At 40.9% G+C, this 14,654-nt stretch overlaps 2 protein-coding genes across 2 annotated transcripts in view; both read right to left on the reverse strand.

The window, feature by feature from the left end:
- The window catches only part of espnla (espin like a), a 17,346-nt gene extending 13,101 nt beyond the window's left edge, over window positions 1-4,245 (reverse strand). Inside the window, exons 1-6 of the mRNA XM_017031351.2 lie at window positions 4,116-4,245; window positions 3,635-3,682; window positions 3,143-3,242; window positions 2,894-2,969; window positions 1,619-2,808; window positions 10-147 (exon numbers count right to left, since the gene is read on the reverse strand). Coding sequence (XP_016886840.2) covers window positions 10-147; window positions 1,619-1,912 — 432 coding nt within the window. The 5' untranslated portion in view covers window positions 1,913-2,808; window positions 2,894-2,969; window positions 3,143-3,242; window positions 3,635-3,682; window positions 4,116-4,245. The remainder of the gene's footprint in view (window positions 1-9; window positions 148-1,618; window positions 2,809-2,893; window positions 2,970-3,142; window positions 3,243-3,634; window positions 3,683-4,115) is intronic.
- Window positions 4,246-4,676: 431 nt separating this feature from the next.
- LOC103399985 (kinesin-like protein KIF1A) overlaps window positions 4,677-14,654 on the reverse strand; it is a 45,864-nt gene continuing 35,886 nt past the window's right edge. Inside the window, 13 exon segments of the mRNA XM_017040469.2 lie at window positions 4,677-7,564; window positions 7,648-7,766; window positions 8,396-8,588; window positions 8,671-8,817; window positions 10,006-10,124; window positions 10,230-10,301; window positions 10,833-11,012; window positions 11,139-11,284; window positions 11,357-11,418; window positions 11,509-11,642; window positions 11,727-11,841; window positions 12,258-12,281; window positions 14,016-14,092. Of these exon segments, the coding sequence (XP_016895958.1) occupies window positions 7,522-7,564; window positions 7,648-7,766; window positions 8,396-8,588; window positions 8,671-8,817; window positions 10,006-10,124; window positions 10,230-10,301; window positions 10,833-11,012; window positions 11,139-11,284; window positions 11,357-11,418; window positions 11,509-11,642; window positions 11,727-11,841; window positions 12,258-12,281; window positions 14,016-14,092 (1,431 nt within the window). The 3' untranslated portion in view covers window positions 4,677-7,521.

Genomic DNA, 14,654 nt, shown 5'->3' on the forward strand with positions numbered 1-14,654 from the left:
TTTGGCTGCAGCATAGTGAGCAGGAACTGCTCCACAGTTCGTCTCCACCTCTGCCAGGCCTCCAGCCGAGAGAAGCCACTGAACTACCTCCACGCAACCAAAGCGGGCAGCCAGGTGAAGAGCCGTGACGCCCGCTGCATCCTGGTCCTGGAGTGAGTTGAACAAAGATGTGACTTCACTTTAGTTTAGTCATTTAGAGACACACAAACTATATGTTGTTCGGTGATTTCAGACTTCATACTTCACCTCGACTTCCCACACATCATTCTCCCTCTAGTATACTGGGCGGGTTCTTTAAACATTAAGTATACTACAGTAGTTGACCGTTGCAGTTTGACTTAACCGACGTCTAGCGTTCAAAGTTGCCAATATGTTCATATGGGTAAGTTGGTGAGTGTTGCGACGTAATACGTCGTCACACTGCAATATAGGTGGAAGTCATTTTTGTTTACATTTGTTGTCGTACGCCATACATTGAATTGTGCTACATTTTGGATCCCAGGCATAAGACAAATTCTTGTTTCGTTTTTATATCCTAGATCAGGGGTGTCAAATTCAAATTCACAGTGGGCCAAAATTAAAAATTGGGACGAAGTCGTGGGCAGAACTTGATATTTATTGTAAAAATCTATGGCAATTGTGCATGTTTGATGATTCTCTCCAGATACATATGTAATGTTGATTCATTCAGTCGTATTTGTTTCTTATTTTGTCTTTTTTTCTGTAGCCTTTCCAGTTCCTTTTTAATGTAAATCTTTTATATCACAGACCAACAACAAAAAAACAAACAAAATGTCTGTGCTATAACACAGCGCATACACCACTAATACTACAAATATGCAAAAAAATGTATGTAATATATCATAGCGCATACACCACTAATACTACAAATACTGCCAGTATACAGGGGTTATATACTGGCGGGTCAACTCTAGTACACATCTGATATGATCTCGCGGGCCAAATATAATTACATTGTGGGCCAGATTTGGCCCCCGGGCCTGAGTTTGATACATGTATCCTAGATTATGATGTTATCACTGTGTTAGGGTAGGTGAGTGACATAGGTACTTATGTACAGTTGGCAATTTTTGACTTAAGGTGACAATCGGTGCTAGTTGATGACCTCTGTATTTTCTATTTTCTATGTATTATGGTGAAGATTCAAATTTAAATGTAGTTTACTTCTTTGATAGCCTAATTAGCCTTAATTTTTTTATACTATTTTCCAATAAACAGAGAAGGTAAAATAACTCTATATATCTAGTAGATTAGTTTAAGCTTTTCCTAACCATCTTCTTACATTTGCCACTGTAATAATAATTTATCTAGTAGCTTAGTTCAAGCTTTTCTTAACCATCTTCTTACATTTGCCACTGTATACTGCAGATTTACTGGCAGCAACACAACATTGGTGATGTAATTGGCTGGCTGTAGTGTACCTCTGTAAATCATCATGTCACTACACTCTAGGATCAGTTCAATGACTGAACTTCATCATTCACACTGAGATAAGAGAGTAAAGCAAACCCGACACACGACATCTCTTCACAAAGAGCTAGAATAATCAGATAGGTCTCTCTCTTACCTTATCTTACTGCTCGGTGGATAAACTTACCTGGATGTTGCAGCCTCCTTGGTCGACGAGCCATCGCAGCTCTCGGATGTTGCCCGTGGCTGCTGCGTCATGCACTGGTGTGGCTCTGTTCAAGGCCCGGAAATTGGCTGCCAGTCCCTGCTCGCTCACCAGGAACTGTAGGCACTCGAGACGTCCACACCTGGCCGCGTGGTGTACGGGACTGGCACCTTGAGCATCAGTAATAACAGGTGAAAGGTGACCCGAGGACGCCAGCAGCCTCAGGGTTCCTAAATCCCCCGCTCGTGCTGCCTGGATGGCCCGATGCAGCACCATGTCCGGATGCTACGAGTGGTTTATGGCACACAACAAGCTCTCTGGAGCGGGTCAGTGGGTCATCACGCACCACATGCACAAACCCCCCAATACAATAACTAAAAAGTCATGCACTCAATGCCTCCTCCCGAGCCAGGAAAGTGACACCCTATCAGGAGCCAGCTGGACAGCATGGCTGCGTGGGGAGACAGGAGGGAGTCGGAGGCAGCGAGATAGAAAGGTAATGAAAGACGGGTGGAGGCGTAGCGCTCGTGGCCCCCTGCTCTCCCTTTGTGTGGCAGTGGCCATAAGCTGGCACATGCAGCCATGCTTCACTGGAGATGAGGGAGCAGAGGCAGCATGGAAACTTAAGTAATGGGAGAAGTCAGAGCCAAGTATAGTGAATAACAGCAAGGCTTGTTTTTCAAATTCATCTGCGGAAAGGCTGATTAACAAAGCACTAAGAAATGCAGGACGATAATGGACGTGTTTGAATTGGGGATGACTCAATCCGATAGTCAAAATTCAAAATTTTGATGCGATTGCCAAATGTTCAACTTTGTGCGACATACTGTTACAAGGGACACCATCGCCTCAGAGCATGCTGGGGGTGAAAACAATGTAAAGACCGATATATCGGCAGTATCGGCAGATACTTCAAGTTGCAGTATCTGTATTGAACCTGAAAAGTTTTATCGGGTCATCCCTAGTTTAATTCAAATAAGTCATACTTATACACCGCTTCGGTTTATTTTAAGTCCTTCAGTTGATTTTTCTCCAGCAGCAGAACCGTTTCTTTTAGATCCTCTAAGACATCGTCCACGTCCTTCCTGGTTGTCCCTCTGCCTACGCTCAGCCTCAGAGCGTTGGCCGCCACCTCTTTAGGGACGCCGCAGTTCAGGAGAATAGGGGAAGGTCTGCAGCGCGGGGGGAGAGTTACATAACTCCGAGCATGTGGTGGTGTAAAGTTAGAAGGTAAGGTGAATGAGAGACTCCGTTTACCTGTTTCCACTGTCTGAGTGGCAGGCAGCGCCAACACTGGCCAGCAGCCTCCTACACTGGGACAATACCCTCCAGCCTGAAGTGGGAGAGAGGGATTAATGATTTAAGACCTTTGCAGGTTCACAAATAGCTCCCGGAGGTCGTGACCTGATGGTTGCAAAGGGGTGTAAGGGTTAAGGGGGAGGGAGAACGAGGACGAGAGCAGAACACAACAACCACAGGTCAGAGATAGAGCGGTGGAGACATTACCTGGGAGAGTTGGGCCTAGGACAGACACGTTACATGTGTTGGGAAGGACGGCAGAACCAGGGTAATGGCTGTTGAAGTGGATCCTGTCTTTGAAAATGACCTTTAGGGAAAACAACACTGAGAGCTTTTACATACAGTAATAACAGTTACAAATACATTTTTAAAACCCATGTCCAATACTGTAATCTAAGGTGTTTGTCAATACTGTTACTAAACAGTGTTTCTTTCCCCTTCAATGGTTAGTAATACCATTAAAATCAATGCTTAAAGAATAAAACAATAAATAATAAATAATATTTTTTCCTGCCATCCTTGGAAAAAAAATAATGGAATATGAAATGTCCCGTTTTTTTTTTTTTTTTGTTCTTTAGAAACTTTTACTTTTTTTTTCTCTGCCCTTTCATTTACTTGCTTGAGACTTATTATGACACATTATTAATTCAGGGGGCAAAGGTCAACAACACATTCTGACCAATAATTCATGGAACCCACCTGTCTACATCCACCTGGAAACTCCCCTTTATTTGTTCCGCCATTGTCCTAAGAAGAAATAAGAAGTATATGTGACCGTTTGCTGTATTTTCTGTGCATTTTTTCGTTACACAACACTGTAAAAACTGCTTTATTTATTGTTTGTGAGGCTCTTATGTGTTTCACGTTCGTCTTTTTAACACATTCAGTCCGACAATAAACAGAAGTCTGTTGAAAATAGACGGAGGAGCAGAGTTAAAGAAACTGTCATTTTTTAAATACACAACTTTAAATACAACTACATTTCGCGGCTGACGCTGACTAATTGTACTGTCACTAAATTAAATACAAATGGTGTTTAGTATCAGTTAGCCACGACTGCCACGCTGCTAACAATCTTTTATATCTGTGGTGCTCGTCGAACTGCATGGCCTAAAGATAAGTAGCAGTTGTTTGTCTTGATTTAACGCGGCAGAATAAGCTCCTTGGTTTACTGCCTGACCTTGTCAAACGATGTAAAGTTGTCCTGAATGAATTTACGAGCTGACTTTTATTAGCTCCTCAGCCTGTCAAGTGCTACTGACCGTGCTACGGAACAGGCTTTCCGCTGTCTTCAAGGAGACCGCCATTTAAAGAGACAGTTCTATTTTCACACGTGTCTGCGTGTACGTGTATTTATTCAGAAAATAAATACAAAAAATGATTTACTGCAAAGATGTTCGACAGTTTACACAGTGTTAAACCCAGAATAAGTATTTTAAAATATCTTTAAAAGTAGTACAAAAATTAAGTCGTATTATATGGAAGCCCATATCCGCCACTTGGGTAAATAAAATCAAATCTTAGATTCTCAAGTCAAAATAAAGAGATAATATTTCATTATTATGAGTTAGCATCTCAATCTCCACTGAATATTCTAATTGTTACATCTAATTACTTTTATTTATTTAATCCATTAAAAATAATATTTTTTGTGGGGACAAACTGTACCTTTGAAATAAAGTACAGTACAAAATACACTATAGGCTACGAATGTGGAAAAAAAGGAGAGTCCGACTCCTTGTGTTGCATAATTTTCATGTTTATTTCATACATGACAATGTTTTTAGTGTACACAAACATTTGACGCAAAACTCCAACACTGAGCAACACTGACTTCACTACTGCCCGTCTGGGATTCTTGTAAATGGATGCAACATTATAATACAGTGTTCACAGCAATCGTGTTTATGTACAATGCAAAAAAAAAAAAAAAAAAAAAATCAATAGTGTGAAAAATGAGATAAGATGTGGAAGCACAAAAATCCAAATGACATTCCTTAAAAGGAGAGAAGGACTAGAAAAAGGGTAGAGTTCCTGAAAATTGTCAGAGCAGGATGGTAAAGGTCGATGCTGAGATAAAAGTGAGAGTGTGACGGGATTGTAAAGGTCGATGCTGAGATAAAAGTGAGAGTGGGACAGTAAAATAAGCAGCTGTAATCTGTATATGATGTGGCAGGGCCATACTGAAGTGAATACATCCATAGAGCAGCAGGCAGAATATGACAGGTATGCTCTATAGGGCTCCCTGATTTTAATCCACCTATAACCGATAAAAAAAAAAAAAAAAAAAAAATCACACTATCACAAATTGAAACAATCACTTCAGCAAAATAAGGGCTTTTTTTATATCGATTTACATTCAGCATTGTATTCTTTTTGTAATTGCACCAACGAACCTTTGGTTGGCTCACATGTGACACACGGTGAAAACAAAAAGGAGGAACAAGTGGAGCTTACATTTAAGGAGGAAATGAGACGGAAACGACAGCGTAGAGTGTGCACCAGGTATTTTCTCTCAGCGATGAAATTAGAGATGGATAAACAGGTGTAGTATCTGCAGCCAAAGACGCCAGTGAGGGAGCACAGTCGCCCCATTGATCACAATACAAGCAGAGCATACAGACAGACATTCATTCTTCATTACCAACCTACTGCCAGTGGTGCATGTTTGTAGTTGAGTTTTTTTTTTTTTTTCATTTTCATGTCCTTAACACACAAAAAAACTCGGAATGAAAGAAGTGATTACATTTAAGGGTTGAGTTGAATAAACAGTTGACTATAAACAGTTTTTTAAACAGATCACTTGTGTTGTTGTCATACAAACGTGACATGACATTTCTGTCAGAGGACATGCTCTCCAGGCTGGCTGACCTGAGGCACGATCTCCTGTCAGTTCCCATTTTTTCATCAATTATAAAATGAAAAAGAGAAAAAAAAAAAAAAACCCTTTCTCTGTCACAAGTATCCATGACAACATGACAAACAAATATGTCATAGACAAACTGGAGAGCTGTAGCAAGGAGGCTGAAAGTTATAAGACAGATGTTGTGATTTCACAGCCTGACATGAGATATTCTTTAACTTTAACTTGACAAAAAAACTGTTAAAATTAGCAAAGTTTTCAACAGTTTTTGACATACATATAACAAGCTATAATTTGATTTTCACAATTTCGATCCCTAGATTAAGCAAAAAAGCAGGTGTTGACCTGCCCCAGATCATTTCTTCTCCAAAGACGAAATTATCTGGTATACTGTGTGTTAAGGAAACATCTGTTGTAATATGACATTAGGAGAGTAAATGAGTCCTTTGGATTGAGTAGGAATATTTTGTGATTTATGAATGTAGGAGTGATGTAGGGATTTTGAGAGTAGTACTATGTCAGGAAGTAGGCTGTGAGTAACTGGTGCAGAGGCATGGAGAGGCACTACAGCTCAACCTTTTTAACCATCCAACATTGCAGCATGTGCGTGAGTATTTTCTATTTTAAACTTCTCAATAATATTAGCTAATTAAGGGCGGATGCAATCTATCAGCCAATTAGACGAAGAAACAAGCCAACCATCGGGTATTTTTTCAAAATACTTCAGCAGTGTTGACGTGAGGGGTGTGAGACTTTATTACTGAAACCTTCGCGGAACTGATATTAAAAGTGCAGCGTGCATAGATTGCACCGTTAAGAAATATAAACGTCTTTATAAATAAATAAATACACGCAGAAATAAATAATTTAGCTGGTAAATATCTAAATATATATATCACATTTAAAGACGAAATGAAATGTTACAGGATTAGTGTGATCGCGGTTAGTTCGAAAATGAAAATGAAAACGTGACGGCCACTCGGGCCACGTGAACATAAACCGTCCGTTGAGTTGCCGTTCTCTTGTCAAGCTGTGTGTAATTCAACGTGATGCGCCGAAGCTTCTAAGTAGCTCGAAGTGAAAGACTCAAATTCAGGAGGATTCACGGAGCAGAAAGAAGAAATATTCTATAGAGTTGCGCTTAACAGTCAAAGATTTTCCTTTCTTTTCTTTTCTTTTTTTTTTGTTTTTGTGCATTATCTCCTCGTACGTCGTCCTCGAACCTGTTCTGACAGTGTTTACATTACGACAGCGTTCAGAAGAATCTGCTACTTTGACTAGTTACCGTCGCGACGTGATCCCCCCGTTGCCATGGCAGCTCTAAATAAGGAACGTGTCACTACATTTCAAGGTGTGTTATATAAGGCGTGGTGTCACTGACAATAACTACAGTACATTACCATACATATGTAATCTGAGATAAGAAACTGTTGCTACTTCCTCTGTATTCGTCGGTTGATCAGACAGAACGGTGACAGCTTTCCCAAGGAGTTCTCCGGAATACAAGACTCACACTGTGGCAAAAAAACAACAAAAAACCGACACTACGTGAGCGCTTAGGCCGGCAAGGCCAGGTGATGAAATAAGAACACACAGGGAAGAAGCATTGGTTGCGACAGTGGTAGCTGGGCTCAGCACAAGAATGGGGGCCGGGGGGGTGCAATTTGGATCTATGTACATTGAAGTCTTTATGATCGTTCTCCTGAAACCTTCTGTCTGTGTTTTACATCCTCATCTGTCCGGCTCGTCTTCTTGACAGCTTTGACCTGCGTTGTAGATAAGAGATAAAACATCAAGTATAAGTATAACCTAGTTTTCAACAGTATATCTTCAGTTGTCTGATTCTTACCTGATAGTTCCAGCGAGGAGGGGGTTAAAGGCGTACAGCCAGTCATGCATCTCTTTGTCACTGGTGGCTTGAAGTAAAATCCCTCTGTGTTGTGTGCACACAGCGAAGGTGTGTGGAGTCTGTTTAAAAATTAAAAATAAACATGAGGGTCCTCTCACATCAGTGGTACGTTACGTTAAGATCAGCGGTTCCCAAAATTTTTTGGCCGTGCAACCACCCCTCTATATCGCAGCCAGGTTGACGCACCGCCAATTACCCACACTTTCCGAAAAAGAAAAAACGTTAGTAGTAAAGCAATAACCCACACCTTCCGAAAAAGAAAAAACGTTAGTAGTAGGGATGTCCGATAATATCGGTCGTCCGATATTATCGGCTATTAGCATAAATATGTAACATCGCTAACAATCGATATCGGTTTTTCCTCTGATAATGAAAACCCGATAATGCAATGCCTGGGTTTTGCAGATATGCTAGAAACACTTGCACAGACAATGCTAATTTGTTGAATGCCTTTAGTGGGGCATCGCAATAAAAGTAGGTAATGTGCTAATTCCACGAAAGACGATATGTGATGTGACCTAAAAATTGTTTTGGGGAAAAACGGCTGCATGTATCAGTATCGGTTGATACTGAAATCGGAAATTAAGTTTTTGGACAATATGGGCATTTGGATATCGGAATAAAGCTAATATCGGACACAAGCTAGTAAGAAGCTTTCCTATAAAGGCAGCATGTTTTAATCACATACCTTGAGCATTGCCTGTTGGTCCTCACTGTACTCCACCTGAGCGGAGGACAGATTGAGAATGGCTCGCTCCACGGCGTCTCTTTCTGTGTTGTAGATGTAGACGTATGGCCGTCGCACCATGACGTAGCGCTTCACCCACCCGTTGGTTTGTGGCTCCAAGAAATGTATGTAACCCTTCTTTGACACGATGGGACTGAAAAGACGGAGAGGAAGAACACGCGACGTGAAAACACTTTCTTCACCACTCCAGCAGATGTCACCCTTTCCAGGCTCACCTCACTCTGATCTCCTGGATATCGGGGATAAATCTGTGGATGCGAGGCTTGACTTCGGGAACTCCCTCGCTGCTTTTTGTCGTCTCTGTTGTTTCCTGCTCTGATTCAGGACTGGGGCTAACGGCACGGGAGCGCAGCACTGGAGGTCTGCAGTTCAAAATAAGAGAAGTTTTTGAGTTATGATAATGGAATACAAAGGCTGTCCATATGGAAACACAATTATTTTTGCTTTGTTTAAATAGTGGGAATAGGTCAATATACAAATGCATGGGACCTGGCTATATGTGACCCAATCATCAACCCAACTTTTATTTTGAATTTTTCAACACAGGCCATTGGCTCAGATCAAATCAAATAGACAACATGGGCATAAAAACATTGAGGAAAAAACACATAAATGTAATAAAATATCCTTTTTGGATGATAAAAAGGTTTATGCCCCTTTTAAACCGAGGCCTTAGTCCTGATTGGCTGCTCTGCTACTGCATCTATCTCGTGTCTTAATAAACACCAGAATCCAACAATTATACGTATGGCCATACTTTACAGCAGGGGTCACCAACGTGGTGCCTGGGGTCACCTGGTAGCCCCCATGGACTACCTCAGGTGCCATTAGGGTACATTCTAGAAATGAAACTAGTCAACAAGAGGGTCAAACATCGTACTGTTCCTGTGCTTTTTGAATCAGTTCCACTGGCAATGATGTTCAAATGGGTGCCAGAAGAGTGTCCACTATTGTATCTCCCAGAACTGATAATTATTACATTGTTCTGGAAGTCTGTTTCAAACAAGCTCTTAGTATTACTAAGCGCCCTCGAAGTAGCTCTCAGTTTCTAAAAGGTCGGTGACCCCTGCTCTACAGGCTGGATATCCAAATGGTGGAATTAATTTATTAGAAAATGATATGCCTAGGTAAAACTCACAATGTTTCTTCGTAGAGTTTGGTGATTTTAAACTTTCCTGTGCATCTTTGCTTTTTCTGGTTTCTGGAAACCAGTCCTTAACAAAGTAAATCAGTCTACAGTTCCTTCAGTCGACAGTTGTGTCAGTCAGCTTGTCAGTTGTAGACTGACTCAGTACCCTGCACTCAGGCAGGCTGCTCTGAGGCGAGCTGGGCGTCTGACCTGAAGTTAAATCCTCCACAAATACATGCTGCGAGTTGAGACATTTTTTAATCTCAGTGTATGCAAATGTATCAGAGCAAAAATAAGTGACTGGACGGTGGGTTTATTGTAGATATATCCATATACAGTGTGTGACATTCGGCCCACAGCCCTATTTGTTCCACATGATATTTATTCATATAAAATCAGGGTACGCATGAACTGCACTGACCTGAGTTCAGCGCTGTAGCAGCCCTCCACCAGCGAAGGGCACGTAGAGGAGGGCGTGATGGTGTTGAGGGCGGAAACGGAAGCGGATTCTTTCAGGGTCGTCACGGACATCTCTGAGATCTGCAACAAATAGAAGAAAAAAAACAAAACCACGATGAATAGAGCGTCCAACGGGCGGACAACACACACTTTCATTCATTTAAAGAGATATTTGTCTCAAACTACCTTGCTCTCACTGGCACTGACACACACGTGGCCGTGCTCTCTGTTGAAGGAGTGGGTGAGCAGCCGTAAACACTGTGTCAAAAGTTAGAAGTTAGAGTTAGAAGCAAAATATTGAACTCCGATAGAGTATCACAGAGCAGAAAATGATTGAAAATGATCTTTTTTTTTTATAAATTATTAGTAATTCTAATGATTACTAACACACCTTCTTCATTCGAATAATTTGTGGATTATTGTGGATGTGTGCCGTTATCAATTGTTAATGTTTTGTTTTTCATTTTGTCGTTACACAGCAGTGATTATCAAGTGGCGGCCCGTGGGCCGAATGCAGCCCATCATTCCATCCAATCTAGGCCGCATCTAGATTCCAAACTCAACTTCAAATAATAATGTTGGACAAATTTTTTTTGTTTTTTTAATATTGTTTGCCCCTCAAATGTCTCTGTTCAGAAAAATTCTGGACCTCTGACAAATATAGTTGGTGACCCCTGGCGACCCTCGCCCACTGACAACGCCTCCGCTCCCAAAAAAAATTATAAAATAAATATTGATTAAAAATTTCACTTTTTTTTTTTTTTTTTTAACACAAAGAAGATGGCTCACCTTGGCAGCGAGCTCCCTCTGCCTTTCAGTGGTAAATTCTGTACTGAAGCTGACCTCTGGGTCAACCTCGGCGGGCTGAGGAGACTCACTCAGCTCCTCGGCGATACTGGCCTCTTGGCCCGTGAGCAGAGTGGACTCCAGTTTCTCTCTCAGCAGGAGGTAATGTTTGGTTTTCTCCACCTGAGCGAAGGGCAGTTAAAAGACAACAGCATTATTCATTCATGTGCTACGGCAACAGTCACTTAAAGGCACAGTTCACACTAAACTATTTTGCAGTAAGTCATTTGTATGTTAGAAACTTCTCACATCCTGAAGGAGGCTCAGTTTCTCCAGCTCCCACTGGTGGTCCAAAATGAGGCTGTCACTGCGAGGTCTCCACCCAGCAAGGTTCTCTTCCCCACGGACGTAGGCAACCGAGGTGTCCAGCACCCGCCTGCGTCTTCTCTGCATACCTGAGGTGGAACAGTTTAGGGCTAAAGAAACGCTGTTGCAGACAGAATTTACCGCTGAGTTTTGACACTCACCTGGACTTCCTATATCTGCCAGGTTACAGAGACTGACCTCATAAACTCCAGTTACTCGGTTTCTAAAAAAAACAGGCAGGCACACAGAACAACAGTTAGAGTTATCAATGTAAACATGTGCCATGATTTTTTTTTTTCCATTTAAAACCCACCCGTCTGCTGCTCTTAAGCTACCAGTGCCAAAAAGGTTGCGGATGGAGCGGGACGCCGAGAGCTTCGTGTCTCGAGAGTAGAACACCATGCATACGTCTTTGGTAATGACTGCGGGCTGAGTGCAGCTCTCCATCTGCAAGTGATGATGGAAGTGAAATAACTCAGTCGTCCTTGAATAATTCATCCATTTTCTGCCTTTTCAAGCGGTCCGGTTTACCTCCAGATATGCTGACAGGGTCATGTAGATCTTCTCGCCGTTGGGAGTAACGCGGTTCAACAGCAAGGAGTTGTGCATGGAACTGTCCCAAGCGGCTTCGAAGCGATAGAAGGTCCTGAGATTTTTTTTTTTTTTTTATGAAATGAAACCAAGAAATTATAAGCAGAAGAGATTATTAGCAATATATGGTCAATTTGTTACATTTTAGTGCTAAAATGCAAATAAATTAAAAAAAAATAAATAAATATATAACACAATAAAATAACAATTGATATGATACAGTGAGAAAAAAATATATTTACGCTGTACAGTACTCCTAAAAATTCAGTACACCATTTTTTTTTTTGCATGCAAGAATCTAACAGAGTATATATTATGATAATACAACAGACCATGGAAAAGTAAAAGGACTTGAGAAGAGAGTACAGTATGAGTTAGAAAAAAAACAAAAAAAAGAAAAAAAAAAGTGAAAAGTTGGGTGGGTTGACGAGAGGACAGCCAGAGAAAATAAGAGACAGGGCAGTGAAATACCTATGGTCAACTCCCAAGGAAATGCTGTGAGAAAGAAGAAATCAGCAACAGAATAGAAAGTGAGAGTCAGGAAGTATGTTGTGGTTTTGTGCTCGTCTAGCTGGGACGGTGTTTGTCTTTGTTCAACCTGTTATCGCGTTCAGGCCACGCTACGGGTGCAGGTGCAGGTTGACCCTACGTAACCGCTCATCCTGCACTTCCCATGGAAATGGTCATATAACAGTATGACCCTTTGTTAAGCAAAACAATTCCCGCTGCGTGCCTATACCTCTGGTCTATCTCATATATTCTCCAATGTGCAGTATTTTTTCCCATAGTTCCCATAAAGAAAGGGAAACGCAGCACCGTAATCACATACTCTAAAAGCCGTTCCTTTCCTGGCTTGTGGCCCAGTAGGCCTTTAAAACTAAAAAGGTACATCTAAATATTGTTAGTGTAGCTAATGAAAAACAGACTGAACACATGAAGTTCAGATGCCGGGTCCAAAAGGCTGTGGACTCAGGCGACCTGGGGAGTTGTTGACATGGCGACTTCTGCTTTTATGTGCAGTAGTTAAATAGAATTTGATTTTTTTTTTTTTTATACAAATGTGCTAAATTGCATAAATAGAGAAACATTAGGACATTGTTTTCTCAGTGGTTAAAACCTGTTTGCGTACACTAAAAAAATAATTTCCTCATCACTCTACTACAACATGTGCTTTTCTACATTTAACTACCTCCTTGATTTACAAGGTCCAGGACTGAAGTCATGCTCCTGGCCTGACATGTGAGGAATCCTGTGTTCTGGCAGCTCCTCGCCGAGGTAAAGGATTTGCAAATATTCATAACACTGCAACAATATTGTGCAAAGTACTCCCGGTGAGGTAATAGTTCATGCGATTACATTTTAATTGCTGCATGTGATATGATGCCAGAGTGGGTAATGTAAATAATTTGGTCCATATTTCAGCACTTAAGTTTCAGCAGTTGTTCCTGGTACTGCTTTGAGACTGTTATGGGAAGCAGTCCCTGCCCCCCCTGAGGCGCGAGAGCTAACTGAGAAAATTACAGACATGGATTCCAGATATTGCTTCATTTTGATGGTTGACAACAACAAATAAAAAACATAGAGTAAACAGTAGAGGGGGCATATTTTTTTTAAATGTATCAAATTCAGGATGCTTGAATTTGCTACAACAAATCTGATATTCAAAGATCTGAGTTTTTTGTAACGACTGATTCGGAATGGCCTCAACATCCAAAAGGCATTATCTATAATTTATTTGAAAAGTTTTGTCTGACGCTTTATTCTACTGATTAACCCTCACATGTGTAGAAACAACCGATTTGTAAAGAAACATTAATGTAATCATGTATATTGTTGAAAAGAACCTGAAGTTTTTTTTGTAAATAATAATGTAGTATAGGAGAGAACAAAGCCTATGTATATACTTAATGCGTAGTTTTGGCCATTAGTACACAACCCCTCACGTCAGGCACGGAGAGCCATGCAGACCCAGTCCATCATAACCCACACAGCCTGAGAACAGCTCAAACACAAACCCAGCGCAGCAACAGAACCATGATGACATGCGGGGAAGCGTCCCTCATTTCCCGTGAGAGGAGAAAGCGGAGGAGACACATATAAAAGCTAGCAGTCATGACGTAGAGGAAAGAGATGGACATTTGGAAATGGCGGGGGGTGTGAAAGAAGAAGTCAGAAAAATTGGAAGATTATGGTCATGTCAGAGAAAACTGCGGAGGTAAAATAATGTACCTAGGCATGTCCGAATCAAGAAACTGTCTGCAAAAGCCAAAACATAAAAAAAAGTATGTTAATGGACTGCAGGGAGAAAAGCGTTAGCATTCATTTATACGTTTGTGTTAGTATTAGCAATGAACTACAGCCTGGGATAAGTCATAGTTTAGTTTATATATTACTACATATATGTACTTTCCACATTTTTCGCTGTGTGAAGACCAATAAAGCCTAACCATTGCATTGTGTTCTGGTCACACTTGACTTAAAAGCAAGGTCTTTAGCCATTATTTTCATTATGTTATTCAGAGAATACATGGAAAATAAAGGTAGCTAAGCTGCTAGCCAAAATTTAGGGGCTTAATTAAGATAAATATATTTTAAAAAATGATCTGATTATGCATCATGGAGTTCAAATTGGATAAAATAAGAACAATGGGGGAAAGGACGTGAACTAAATACACACATAAGATGGTTAAAGAGATTTTTTTCTGCTGATCTGCTAATTTACTCAAGTCAAGCAACACGTGTGGACACAAAAATAAAGAAATGGACACACACTGCCCTCCACTGGAGGTTTGCAGAAAGACAACGTTAAATCTCCAATAGTTTCTATGCACAGATATAAGACATAGATAGACATTTTGAAGGCATGTA

Source organism: Cynoglossus semilaevis, chromosome 2 (genome assembly GCF_000523025.1).
Source record: "Cynoglossus semilaevis isolate Cse_v1.0 chromosome 2, Cse_v1.0, whole genome shotgun sequence".
In the NCBI taxonomy this organism is placed as follows: Eukaryota; Metazoa; Chordata; class Actinopteri; order Pleuronectiformes; family Cynoglossidae; genus Cynoglossus; species Cynoglossus semilaevis.